Here is a 12547-nt window from a genome sequence, read left to right on the forward strand (position 1 = left end):
AAAAACAAGGGCATACAAAGTGGCCAAAACTAGTGGGAGGGCAGAAAATTGGGAAGCTTTTAAAAGCCAGCAAAGAATGACTAAAAAAATGATTAAGAAAGTGAAGATAAACTATGAAAGTAAACTAGCACGAAATATAAAAACAGATAGTAAGAGTTTCCATAGGTATATAAAAAGGAAAAGAGTGGCTAAAGTAAATGTTGGTCCCTTAGAGGACGAGACCAGGAAATTAGTAATGGGGAACAGGGAGATGGCAGAAACTCTGAACAAATATTTTGTATCAATCTTTATGGTAGAGGACACTAACAATATTCCAACAGTGGATACTCAAGGGGCTATGGGAGGGGGTGGGGGGGAATATAACACAATCACAATCACTAAGGAGGTGGTACTCAGTAAGGTAATGGGACTAAAGGCAGATAAATCCCCTGGACCTGATGGCTTGCATCCAAGAGCCTCAAGAGAAGTAGCCGCAGGGATTGTGGATGCATTGGTTGTAATTTGCCAAAATTCGCTGGATTCTGGAGAGGTCCCAGCAGATTGGAAAACAGAAAATGTAACATCCCTATTCAAAAAAGGAGGCAGACAAAAAGCAGGAAACTATAGACCAGTTAGCCCAACATCTGTGGTTGGGAAAATGTTGGAGTCCATTATTAAAGAAGCAGTAGCAGGACATTTGGAAAAGCAAAATCCAGTCAGGCAGAGTCAGCATGGATTTATGAAAGGGAAGTCATGTTTGACAAATTTTCTGGAATTCTTTGAGGATGTAACGAACAGGGTGGATAAAGGGGAACCAGTGGATGTGCTGTATTTGGATTTCCAGAAAGCATTTGACAAGGTGCCATTTAAAAGGTTACTGCACAAGATAAAAGTTCACAGGGTTGGGGATAATATATTAGCATGGATAGAAGATTGGCTAACAAACAGAGAACAGAGAGTCGGGATAAATGGTTCATTCTCGGGTTGGCAATCAGTAACGAGTGGGGTGCCGCAAGGATCAGTGCTGGGACCCCAACTATTTACAATCTATATTAATGACTTGGAAGAAGGGACTGAGTGTAACGTACCGAAGTTTGCTGATGATACAAAGATGGGAGGAAAAGCAATGTGTGAGGAGGACATAAAAACGCTGCAAAAGGACATAGATAGGCTAAGTGAGTGGGCAAAAATTTGGCAGATGGAATATAATGTTGGAAAGTGTGAGGTCATGCACTTTGGCAGAAAAAAAATCAAAGAGCAAGTTATTATTTAAATGGAGAAAGATTGCAAAGTGCTGCAGTACAGCGGGGCCTGGGGCTACTTGTGCATGAAACACAGAAGGATAGTATGCAGGTACAGCAAGTGATCAGGAAGGCCAATGGAATCTTGGCCTTTATTGCAAAGGGATGGAGTATAAAAGCAGGGAAGTCTTGTTACAGCTGTACAGGGTATTGGTGAGACCATACCTGAAATACTGCGTGCAATTTTGGTTTCCATATTTACGAAAGTATATGCTTGCTTTGGAGGCAGTTCAGAGAAGGTTCATTAAGTTCATTCCGGGGATGAGGAGGTTGACTTATGAGGAAAGGTTGAGTAGGTTGGGCCTCTACTCATTGGAATTCAGAAGAATGAGAGGTGATCTCATCGAAGTGTATAAGATTATGAGGGGGCTTGACAAGGTGGATGCAGAGAGGATGTTTCCACTGATAGAGGAGACTAGAACTAGAGGGCATGATCTTAGAATAAGGGGCCGCCCATTTAGAACTGAAATGAGGAGAAATTACTTCTCTCATTGGGTTGTGAATCTATGGAATTTGCTGCCTCAGAGAGCTGTGGAAGCTGGGACATTAAATAAATTTAAGACAGAAAGAGACAGTTTATTAAACGATAAGGGAATAAGAGGTTATGGGGAGTGGGCAGGGAAGTGGAGCTGAGTCCATGATCAGATCAGCCATGATCTTATTAAATGGCGGAGCAGGCTCGAGGGGCCTTATGGCCTACTCCTGCTCCTATTTCTTATGTTCTTATGAAAGTAGAAACAACAACAGACACTCTTTAAAGTTGGTACTTGCTTTTATTGACTTATTCATTTGAACAATGATCATTTCATCCAAATAAATTACCTGCTAGATTCTGTGAAGAGCTAATCGGCTGGAATGGGTACAACATAAAAAAAAAACGTTTAATTCTTCACTTAAATGGCTTCACTTAGTAGCAAATACACCATTTCATCTTTTGTAAAATTTCCCATTCACAAATGCTTTGCTGTGGAAGGTTTGTTTTGGTAGCTCTACCACAAGTGGCCTATAAACAGAAACTCATTCCAGTGGTTTTGAATCAGTTTAAGTGCATAACCATTCAACTACTTTGGGACATTTTCTTTACCAATTTGTTTGCTTTTATGGAACATAAATGACTGCATCATTCCAATTTATATTAATTTAATACAAATAGAACAGTTACAGAAAGGAAAACACACGTTTTATGCTCAGTGTAACACAGAGGACTGATATATTAGCACCCCACTAATCTTCAATAAGATTAGTCATTTGAAATGATCAGTCAACATTTTTACAATGGAAATATTTGAGATCACATAGCATTTTTAAAAATAATCAATTAACATTCAGTGGCACAAACGCTTCAATTTGGCTACATCATAAATTTCATACCCAATAAACATGCTTGATTTTTCTATCAGGGTAATCGTTCCATTTATTAAAAATCCATCTCTGCAGAGGCCCCAGTTTTTAATCTACTGAATTGAATCCACCATTTCCATTGCTCATTTGATAGGGGTAAAGCACATAAAGTACATGAGCTTTTACGCTATATTTACGAGTCTGTTTTATTGGTTCTCCTCCCTTGTGTTTGAAGATGCGCTGTTCCGTTTAGATATGTTCCTTGCAAAGCGTCTGATTCCAGGCGACCGAACTTCGACAGCTTCTGATTCCTCCATCTCCTCCTCGTAAGGATCCGGTTGGACGGGACGAGGCTCTGGATAGGAGGGCTGGGAGTATGGGTTTGGGTAGGGGTAGGACCCATGATATAGGTACGGATCTTGCTCATCGTAAGAGTCATAGGTTTGGTAGGAGTTTGGAGGTAATTGTACTACAGGAATGTCTTGATCGGTTGGATCACCATATCCACCTTAAACCCACCACCACCAACAGTATCCATAGTTAGCACAGGAGGGGAGGCAGAAGATTAAATATGATTAGGATATTAGAACATTATTTGTAAATTCAAAAAGCTGTTTGGTACTTGATGTACATTTTAACGGGTAAATTTAAAATACACACCAGTGATAAACATCAGCACAGACTGACAAGACCACCAGAGATCGGCACACACAGACAGTACAGAGAGAATCCAGCACCAGGGTAATAGGAAGAAAATGACAAAACGTGGATAAATTGTTTCTTTTTGTTTTTCCCTAGCTTTTTCTTTTTAATTTATAAATGGCTACTCATTGTTAGAAGGTGCAGTGCAAATTGAGAGGTTTACAGTAGCCAGAATGATACAAATTGGTAAAGTGACTGCACTTTTGGTTGGATTGCAGAATTCCCACAGATTGTGTTTGGGGAGGAAGTGCAATTTTTGCCTCCAAAACAAACAAAATCTTCAAACTATTTGCGAACGTTATGTAATTCGACCTAGTCCCGTAATGCACAGGATATTCTCTCTCCGTAAGGTTGATTAGAGAGCAATTAATGATAAGAAAGGTTGGTGCCTCTTAAATGAACAAAGCTGCATTTTAATTTTATTTTCATTGTTTAAGCAGATGAATAAAATAAAATGAATGATGTTTGAAAGTACTTTGGTTTTGTAAACAGGTAGGTAATTGTTAGATCGATTAGTTCATACATAATCATTAAACATGGTTAGGGGGATAAATCCAGCCCTGGTTTGCCTTGTTACAAAAATATTTGCATCTGTAGAGAAGCTGCTGCTGCTCAGTTTAAGTAGAAGGGAAACATATGGTAGTGGTTGTTTGATGGTGGTTAATATTTCATTGAGTTTAGCCTGGATGAGGCAAGATGGGACAAAATAGATGTCCAGAACTCTGCACCTGTCCTAGGTGACAGCACTAGAGAAATAAGCTATTGCCTAATTCATAGTTGATAATCATTGTAAACATCTTGACCTTCACATTATTGCCGGAATGGAGGGGTTGAAGTGGAAGGGAAGACGAGGACAAACAGAAACACACACAACAGTCAGTAAAAAACAAAATTACAAGCAAGCAGAAGCCAAAATTATAACCTTTAACATTAATTATTTTTTTAAAGGGAGCAGCCTAAGAGATGCTATCGCACATTATACTATTTCTTATCCTCCTAGTTCCCATTATCATTGCCTCAATCTTGTGTAAAACTCATATTTTTTTCCTCCATTATATATATATATTACAATTATATTGTTATACAGAATTACATAGATAGAATTATATAGAGTGTACAGCACAGAAACAGGCCATTCGGCCCAACTGGTGTCGATGCTCCACATGAGCCTCCTCCCACCCTACTTCATCTCACCCTATCAACATAACCTTCTATTCCTTTCTCTCTCAGCTTCCTGCTTAAATGCATCTATGTTATTCGCCTCAACTACTCGTGGTAGCGAGTTCCACATATTGTTGCTGTAACAGATCCGCTGTAATAGATCCATAAAGGCTCTCAGTTCTTTGTCCTCAATGGTAAGTTTGTTAGAAAATCCCCAATTTTTGTTGTGCCTAGCGCCAATTTCAGGGTGAAGAAGGCAAACGTCTCAGGACATTGCAGAGCTGCAGAGCATTACATGCAATTCTGACAGTGCTATACTTAACAAGTGCAGCATACTTTAATTGTTCTAACTACGCCCCATCTGTAACAGTGGTAGACACACAAGTACAAACTACTGTAACTGTATTGCAATACTTCAGGCAAATCTGGGACTCCTCAGGTAAGAAGGCAACAGATTGTATCTGAAAGTAAGACCAAAAAAAGTGCACGTACAAAAATACAGAACAGCAAACTTACGTTTTCTGACATCTGACTTTTACAAAACAAACAACACCACAGTAACTAGATTAGCAGTAAGGTGACCACGTTCATTCAGTAAAGTATCATACCTCCAATATTGTAGCCAGCGCAGGAAGATGGGTCACAGTAGCCTGGTGGGCCAGGTGGTCCTCTTGGGCCACTAGTTCCTGAACGTCCTGAGCTACCTTGTCGTCCTGGGAGGCCTGGTGATCCTTGGCTACCCGCTCGTCCCTCCCCTTGAGGGCCTGCAATTGGTAAATAAATTAATGAATGCGACAGACTGAATAAAGATCAGAAGAATGTTCATGCACAGTCTCAATAGCAGTTTTATTTCCATCGCCGCACCATTGGCAGCTGCGCCTTTAGCTGTCTAGGCCCTAAGTTCTGGAACTTCCCCTAAACCTCTCCACTTCGCTCTCCTTTTAAATGCTCTTTCAAATCTAGGTCTTTGACCAACACTTGGTCACCTGCCCTAAGTTCTCCTTAAGTGGTTCGGTGTCAAATTTTGATTGCTAACACTCCTGTGAAGCACCTTGGGCTGTTTTACTGTGATAAAGGCACTATATAAATGCAATTTGTTGTTGTTGTGTCAGTGGGCTATTTGCTCTCACAGGGGCACCGCAGCCAACGCTCTGTTCTGCCCTCAATTTTCCCATGTCCTGCAGAACATCAATGAATATCGATTCAGAGGGGGAAACCTGTTCGATTTTCCTCTCCTTAACTTGGGATTTTGAGGGCAATTGTAGTATCTCAGTGAGTGAAGCAGTATATATGTTCTGCCCAGCAGTCTGTGCGGCCCCCGGCCTGCGAGCACCATCGGAGCAGGCCGGGGAGTGGAAGGAGCAGTGTGGCGGCATACCACTCCAGGGAGCAGCACGTGCTGGAGCAGGAGAACAATGGCAGTGAAAAGGGACATCACCAAGGTCCAGGTCAGTGATTGGAGCACAGGCAGGTACAGCAGGAGCGGCGAGGTCGGGACGAAGGAGCGGCGAGAGACTGTAGAGGGATGTGATCGGGGCCCAGGAGAGGCGGGAGTTCGGGGCCCAGAAGAGGCGAAGGCCCAGGGGCAGCATGGGTCGGCCCACACTGCGATATGTGTGCACACTAGGTCCGTGCAGCAGAGCTGGTCTCCAGTCGTCTTGGTTAATCCTTGTTACTGGGCCAAGACCAAGCTCTGTCAAGCCCGTCTGGTGGGTGGTGTGCAACGGTCACCACACGTTAAAAAAATCCATGCACAGGCATCTTCCACCCTTCAAGATTTAGTTCGGACCTGGAATTTTAGGTCCATCATTGAAACACCTGTGAACTTTTTCATGTGGAAGCAAGTGTCATCCTCGGTTCGAGTTACTGCCTATGATGATGATGTTCTGAACCTTTTGAATTTCATTCTTTAACCAACTGAGTGATCAGGGCAGCCTTCATCATGCCAGTTTGCTTTTATTAGTAATCCAAATCTGTTCAGAGACGCCAACCAAAAACAGAAAGATGCCCTTTTTATCGTCCCGCTAGCGCCTCCAGGTGGGCTAATGGATTACAATTGCTATTTTTGCCGGGGGGGGGGAGGGGGGCGCTACCGCCTCCTGGGAAATTGCCCCGGAGGTTTGGGGGTCGTAACCCCGGCAGCAGCGCGCGCCGTGGTTAGCGCCCTGGGCCACCATGCAATCAGCGATGATGTCATCTCCGTGCGCGGCAGCCCCGCACCAACCCCTTAGCGCCCCACAAGGAAAATTGCCCCGTGGGCCGCGAAGCTACCGAACATCTGCTCCCGGAGCGCTGTTTAAAGGGGAGGCCTGCAATGCGCCATGCCGCCATCTTTGTTGGACGGTAGATTCTTGGGTCGGCCCGACCATGGCGGCCCTAGCGTGGACCGGGCCACCATCGTGCAGCCTGTCACTCCATTTTGGGCGACCCTGGTGGCCCAGTGGCGGCCAACAAAGGGCCATGCAGAGTGCGCAGCGGCCCTCCCCTTTAAATGAAGGGGAGGGGCATTGTAGTGCATCAGGGCTACACGGAGTACCCACCCGCCCAGGGAGCGCTCCTCAAAGGAAGCGGAGCGAATGTCGCTCCACCAACTTTGAGGGGCGCAAGGTCCAATTCCACACTGGGGGCCCAAGTTTCGGGCCGTGCCTAGAACGGCGCAGCCCCGAGCTGGACGCCCGTTTTTCACGCTCAAAAGTGAAATTTGGGGAGAGTTCAACATATCCTTGACATCAACCCCATTATCAGCCCACTAGAGATTGAGCTCATATTTCCTATGACAGGAAATTTTAACAAAATTCAAACAATAGTCACAGTTTCCGTGATGCCAGGAAATTTGGGCAGAAGACCAGAAATTGCACCTTACAGTCACACAAAGCCTATTTATTGTAACCACTCCCTAATTTTTCCAAGGATCAGGTTCTTGCCACAATTTTCCCACCTGTATTCCAAAGCACACATTTGGGATTTTGTCAACTTGAAAGTAGAATTCTGAACCTCAATCCACAGTTGTGGACTGAGATTCCCCCGACCAGCTCATCCCTAATTCACAAGGTTTTAGCTGGAAGCCCAAAAGCAATTTGGGTTGGACCGGATCATCTAAAGCTTTGTCCAATATGGACCTTTTGCATTCAAATGCACCTGTGCCTTTAAAAAAATGCTGGAGCAAATTTGGAGAAGAGCCACAGGAAATTGGGTTGAAAGTCATTTACCCCATTTCTCCGAGGTTTCTGTTGCTTTTCCCGTGAACTTACGGCAGATAAGTGGGAGAACCCCCAAGTATATTCATCCCACATGTCACTCTGTGCTGATGTGTTGTTGGTACTCTGCTGAAGGTTATCTCTCATTATAACAGCTAGTCTGCTATGGATAGAGCCACATACTGAAGTGATGGGATGGGTCCAGGATCACGTCTTGATGTCAGCCTCACCCTGCACCAGTGCGTGATTTCCAACATTTTCCAAGAGAGTTGAGAACTTAGTCTCTTTTACTTACTCTTCTCTCTCCCCAACATTTCAAAAAGTACTATATTGACTGGAAAGTGCTTTGTGACATCCTGAGGTCTGAAAAGCGCTATAAAGATGTCTTTCTTTTGACTGTCAGACAATAAGCATGGACTACCTTCCAGAAGAACGTCACTTCCCATCAAAAAGGCTCCCAGTGCTTTGCTGCACAAGGGACTCATTGACAGATGACACAGAGCCAAAGACCTTTTATATTAGGACCTGTACAAGTAGCCCTTCAGTCAATGCCATGGGCCATCTGGCAACAGTGGGGTGGTATCAACAAATCTGCGAACTTGGTGTTGGAGTTCACTTGTATGCATCACCATCATCATCATAGGCAGTCCCTCGGAATCGAGGAAGATTTGCTTCCACTCCTGAAGTGAGTTCTTTGGTGGCTGAACAGTCCAATACGAGAGCCACAGACTCTGTCACAGGTAGGATAGATAGTCATTGAGGGTAGGGTGGGTGGAACTGGTTTGGCCCACGCTCTTTCCGCTGCCCGTGCTTGACTTCTGCATGCTCTCAGCCTGAGACTCGAGGTGCTCAGCGTCCTCTCAGATACACTTCCTCCACTTAGGGCGGTCTTTGGCCAGGGACTCCCAGGTGTCAGTGGGGATGTCGCACTTTATCAGGGAGGCTTTGAGGGTGTCCTTGTAGTGTTTCCACTGCCCACCTTTGGCTTGTTTGCTGTGAAGGAGCTCCGAGTAGAGCACTTGCTTTGGGAGTCTCGTGTCTGGCATGCGAACTATGTGGCCTGCCCAGCGGAGTTGATCAAGTGTGGTCAGTGCTTCAATACTAGGGATGTTAGCCTGGATGAGGACAATGATGTTGGTGCGCCTGTCCTCCCAGGGGATTTGTAGGATCTTGCAGAGACATCGTTGGTGATATTTCTTCAGCAACCTGAGGTGTCTGCTGTACATGGTCCACATCTCTGAGCCATACAGGAGGGTGGGTATTACTACAGCCCTGTAGACCATGAACTTGGTGACAGTTTTGAGGGCCTGATCTTCAAACACTCTTCCTCAGGTGCTGTAATGTAGGAAATGCAGCAACCAATTTGCGCACAGCAAGCTCCCACAAACAGCAATGTGATAATGACCAGATTGGTTTTTTTGTGGAATAAATATTGACCCAGGACACTGGGAGAACTCCCCTGCTCTTCTTCAAAATAGTTCCATGGGGTCTTTTACATCCACCGGAGAGGGTAGATTGGGGCTTGGTTTAATGCCTCATCTGAAAGAAAGCACCTCCGACAGTGCAGCATTCCCTCAGTACTGCACTCGGAGTGGCAGCCTGGATTTTTTGCTCAAGTCTCTGAACCAACAAGCTCCTGATTCAGAGGCGAAAGTAGAGAATTGCTCCCAAAACTCAAAACGTGCAATATACTTGCGAAGCATAAAACCTACAGTTCAATAATGCAAAATGAAAGCAGTGATATACCTGGTGCTCCTGCTGGTCCTCTTGGTCCCTGTTTGCTGAGGCCTGGAGTTCCCCGATCTCCTTTCTCACCCGACAAACCTATGAAAATTCAACAACTTGAACAAACTCAGGCCACCGTACACGGAACACAGGCTGCTGATCACCTTTCGAGAGCAGTACCAAACTCACAATTATTTCAACTAAATTACAGCATTTTTGTTAGCGTCGATTCGTTGACATTTTCTTTGATGTTCAACGGAATGTTACCAGGGTGCCAAGGGTTGAGTTAAGAGCAGCGATTACATAATCTAGGCTGGTGTTCCCTGGCATATAGAAGGTTAAAAGGTGATTTGATTGAGATTGTGAAGATTTTGAAAGGAATTGATAGGGTAAATAGATAGAAACTTTGTTCTGCTGGTGGTTGAGTCTAGGTCAAGGGGACACAACCTTAAAATCAGAGCCAGGCCATTCAGGAGAGAAGATAAGAAACATTTATTCACGCAAAGGGTGGTAGACGTGTGGAACTCTCTCCCACAAAAGCAGTAGATGCTAGCTCAATTAATCATTTTAAATCTGGGACTGATGGCTTTTTAGCCAAGAATATTAAGGGATAAGGAGCCAAGGTGGGTGGATGGAGTTGGGATACAGATCAGCCATGATACAATTGAATGGCAGAGCTGGCTTGGGGACATGTGTGGCCCGCTCCTGTTCCTATGCTCCTTCCTATGTTCACAATTGGTAAAGTGCAAAGGTGAGTAGAGCTTTGCCTCATATCAGTTGTTGGGCTTTTATTTAATGTTTTCAGCTTTCTTGTTAACGACTACAAGTGTCAAACCAAACCAGTCAACCAACTCATTCTCATGTAAAAGAAAAAAGAACTAAGAATTTGATGGTGATTAATGTTGCAAACTGGCTGCTGTTCACTGATTGAAGTTGCCAATGTCCATTTAGTTGGTGCCAGCAGCAAATCCTGTAATCGCAACATGCTCATTTGTTGCCGTTGTGCATGTACGGGCAATTAGTGATTTACAATGAACATTTGAATAACGTTCCTGACTAGCCGCGAGAAAAAGAATGATATTTTGGCCTTAGAGGAGTTGCAGCCCAAATTCACCAGAATGTAACCAGGTCTAAAAGGGCTAAATTATGAGGACAGGTTTCATTGACTAGGCTTATATTTCTTTTGAGTATAGAAGATTAAGGGGTGATCTAACTGAGGCGTTTAAGAAGGAGTTGATAAGGTAGATACAGAGAAGCTATTTCCTCTGGTGGGGGGAGTCCAGAACAAGGCATAAACTTAACATTAGACCTAGCCCATTCAGGATGATGTCAGGAAGCACTTCTTTACACAAAGGGTCATGGAAATCTGGAACTCTCTCCCCCAAAAGCTGTTGAGCTGGGGGTCAATTGAAAAATTCTAAATTGAGATTAATAGATTTTTGTTGGGTAGGGGTAGTAAGGGTTACAGAATCAAGGCAGCTAGATGGAGTTAAGATACAGATCAGTCATGATATCATTGAATGGCAGAACAGGCTCGAGGGGCAGAATGGTCTACTCCTGTTCCTACGTAATTTGACCATTTTAATTTTGAACTCCTGATATATTATAACACTCCTAATATATTTATTCAAGTTATCTTCATGTGCGCACTTAATACTTTAGCCGTAATTATCGAATGTTCTATATTCTTTTGTAACAGCTATGCCGATAGACGTTATTGTGAATTTGATTCAAGATTGGGTGTAATTACTATTTGGTTGATGTGCTGGTGAAATCAACAGCAGGTGATTTTTTTTTTTTAAAGACTATTTATTTCTCGTTTATAAAAATGTCTTTGTTATTTATATTTTAAAAATCTACAGCTCGTAACATCCCGTCACATTTTTACATAAACAATGGAAAACGTTCTCCTAAGTGCAGAGAAGGTAAAGGGGACTTCAGTTATATGGAGAGACAAGAGAAACTGGGATTGTTCTCCTTAGAACAGAGAAGGTTAAGGGGAGATTTAATAGAGGGATTCAAAATTATGAAGGGTTTTAGAATAAATAAGGAGAAACTGTTTCCAGCGGCAGAAAGGTCAGTAACCAGAGGACACAGATTTAAGATAATTAGCAAAAGAACCAGACGGACATGAGGAAAAAAAATTACGCAGCGAGTTGTTGTGATCTGGAATTTGCTGCCTGAAAGGGCGGTGGAAGCAGATTCAGTAGTAACTTTCAAAAGAGAATTGGATAAATAGTTGAAAAGGAAAAGTTTGCAGGGCTGTGGGGAAAAAGCTATGGGACTAATTGGATAGCTCTTTCCTAGAGCTGGCACAGACACGATGGGCTGAATGACCTGCTGTGTAGTATTATTCTATGACGTGACATTCATATTGTTACCTCTTTCTCCTGGCCTGCCGGGCATGCCTGGGTTGCCGGGGAATCCTGGTCGGCCTTGAGGACCTTGTTCTCCTGGTGGACCTGAAGATCCCTCACGGCCAGGTTCTCCTGGAGGCCCTGGAGCTGCCCGTACTTGAACTGAGTTGCTGGGAATGTGGTTGAGAATGGAGTTGTATCTTGACAAGTGGCCTAAAAAAATCATAACTTCCAAATATGAGGACTCGTGCCACAAACAGGCGCACAGAGGTTACATTAGCTTCAAGGACAACACCACATAATTTTATGAAGGTTTTCATACCCACGAGGTACCCTTTTTCAGTCTGACTCATTTGTGGAAAAATAATATTGAAATCAATTTTTTATAATACCTGAATCTTCTGTGACGGTGACCGTATAGATGGTTGATATAGAAATATATAGAGTTCAGAGACAATTGTTACATAGCTTTACATAGGATGTACAGCACAGAAACAGGCCCAACTGGTCCATGCCGGTGTTTATGCTCCACATGAGCCTCCTCCCAGCCCTCTTCATCTCGGCCTATCAGCGTAGCCTTCTATTCCTGTCTCCCTCATGTGTTTATCTAGCTGCTCCTTAAAAGCATTTATGTAAGTTTAACATAAACTCTCTGCTTTTCAACCCCAGTGTTTGGTTTGCTTTTTTTATGGGCTTATTACCCTGAGTCGCTACTTTTAGTGATCTGTGTATTTGTACCTCCAGATCCCTCTGCTCCTCTACCCCATTTAGACTCTTATTTTCC

The 12547-nt window shown here is 43.6% G+C and overlaps 1 protein-coding gene across 4 annotated transcripts in view; it reads right to left on the bottom strand.

Annotated features, from left to right (window-relative positions):
- Positions 1-2033: 2033 nt before the first annotated feature.
- Positions 2034-12547, bottom strand: part of col14a1a (collagen, type XIV, alpha 1a) — a 285165-nt gene continuing 274651 nt past the window's right edge. For 3 of the 4 annotated variants that reach the window (XM_070888840.1, XM_070888832.1, XM_070888846.1), the window contains 4 exons: positions 11788-11976; positions 9428-9505; positions 5093-5248; positions 2034-3129 (listed from right to left, as the gene is read on the bottom strand). In XM_070888840.1, the coding sequence (XP_070744941.1) occupies positions 2828-3129; positions 5093-5248; positions 9428-9505; positions 11788-11976 (725 nt within the window). In that variant the 3' untranslated portion in view covers positions 2034-2827. Of the gene's footprint in view, positions 4127-5092; positions 5249-9427; positions 9506-11787; positions 11977-12547 lie in introns of all 4 variants that reach the window. The other variant, XM_070888854.1, reaches the window with a different exon arrangement.

This window comes from Pristiophorus japonicus, chromosome 1, assembly GCF_044704955.1.
Source record: "Pristiophorus japonicus isolate sPriJap1 chromosome 1, sPriJap1.hap1, whole genome shotgun sequence".
In the NCBI taxonomy this organism is placed as follows: domain Eukaryota; kingdom Metazoa; phylum Chordata; class Chondrichthyes; family Pristiophoridae; genus Pristiophorus; species Pristiophorus japonicus.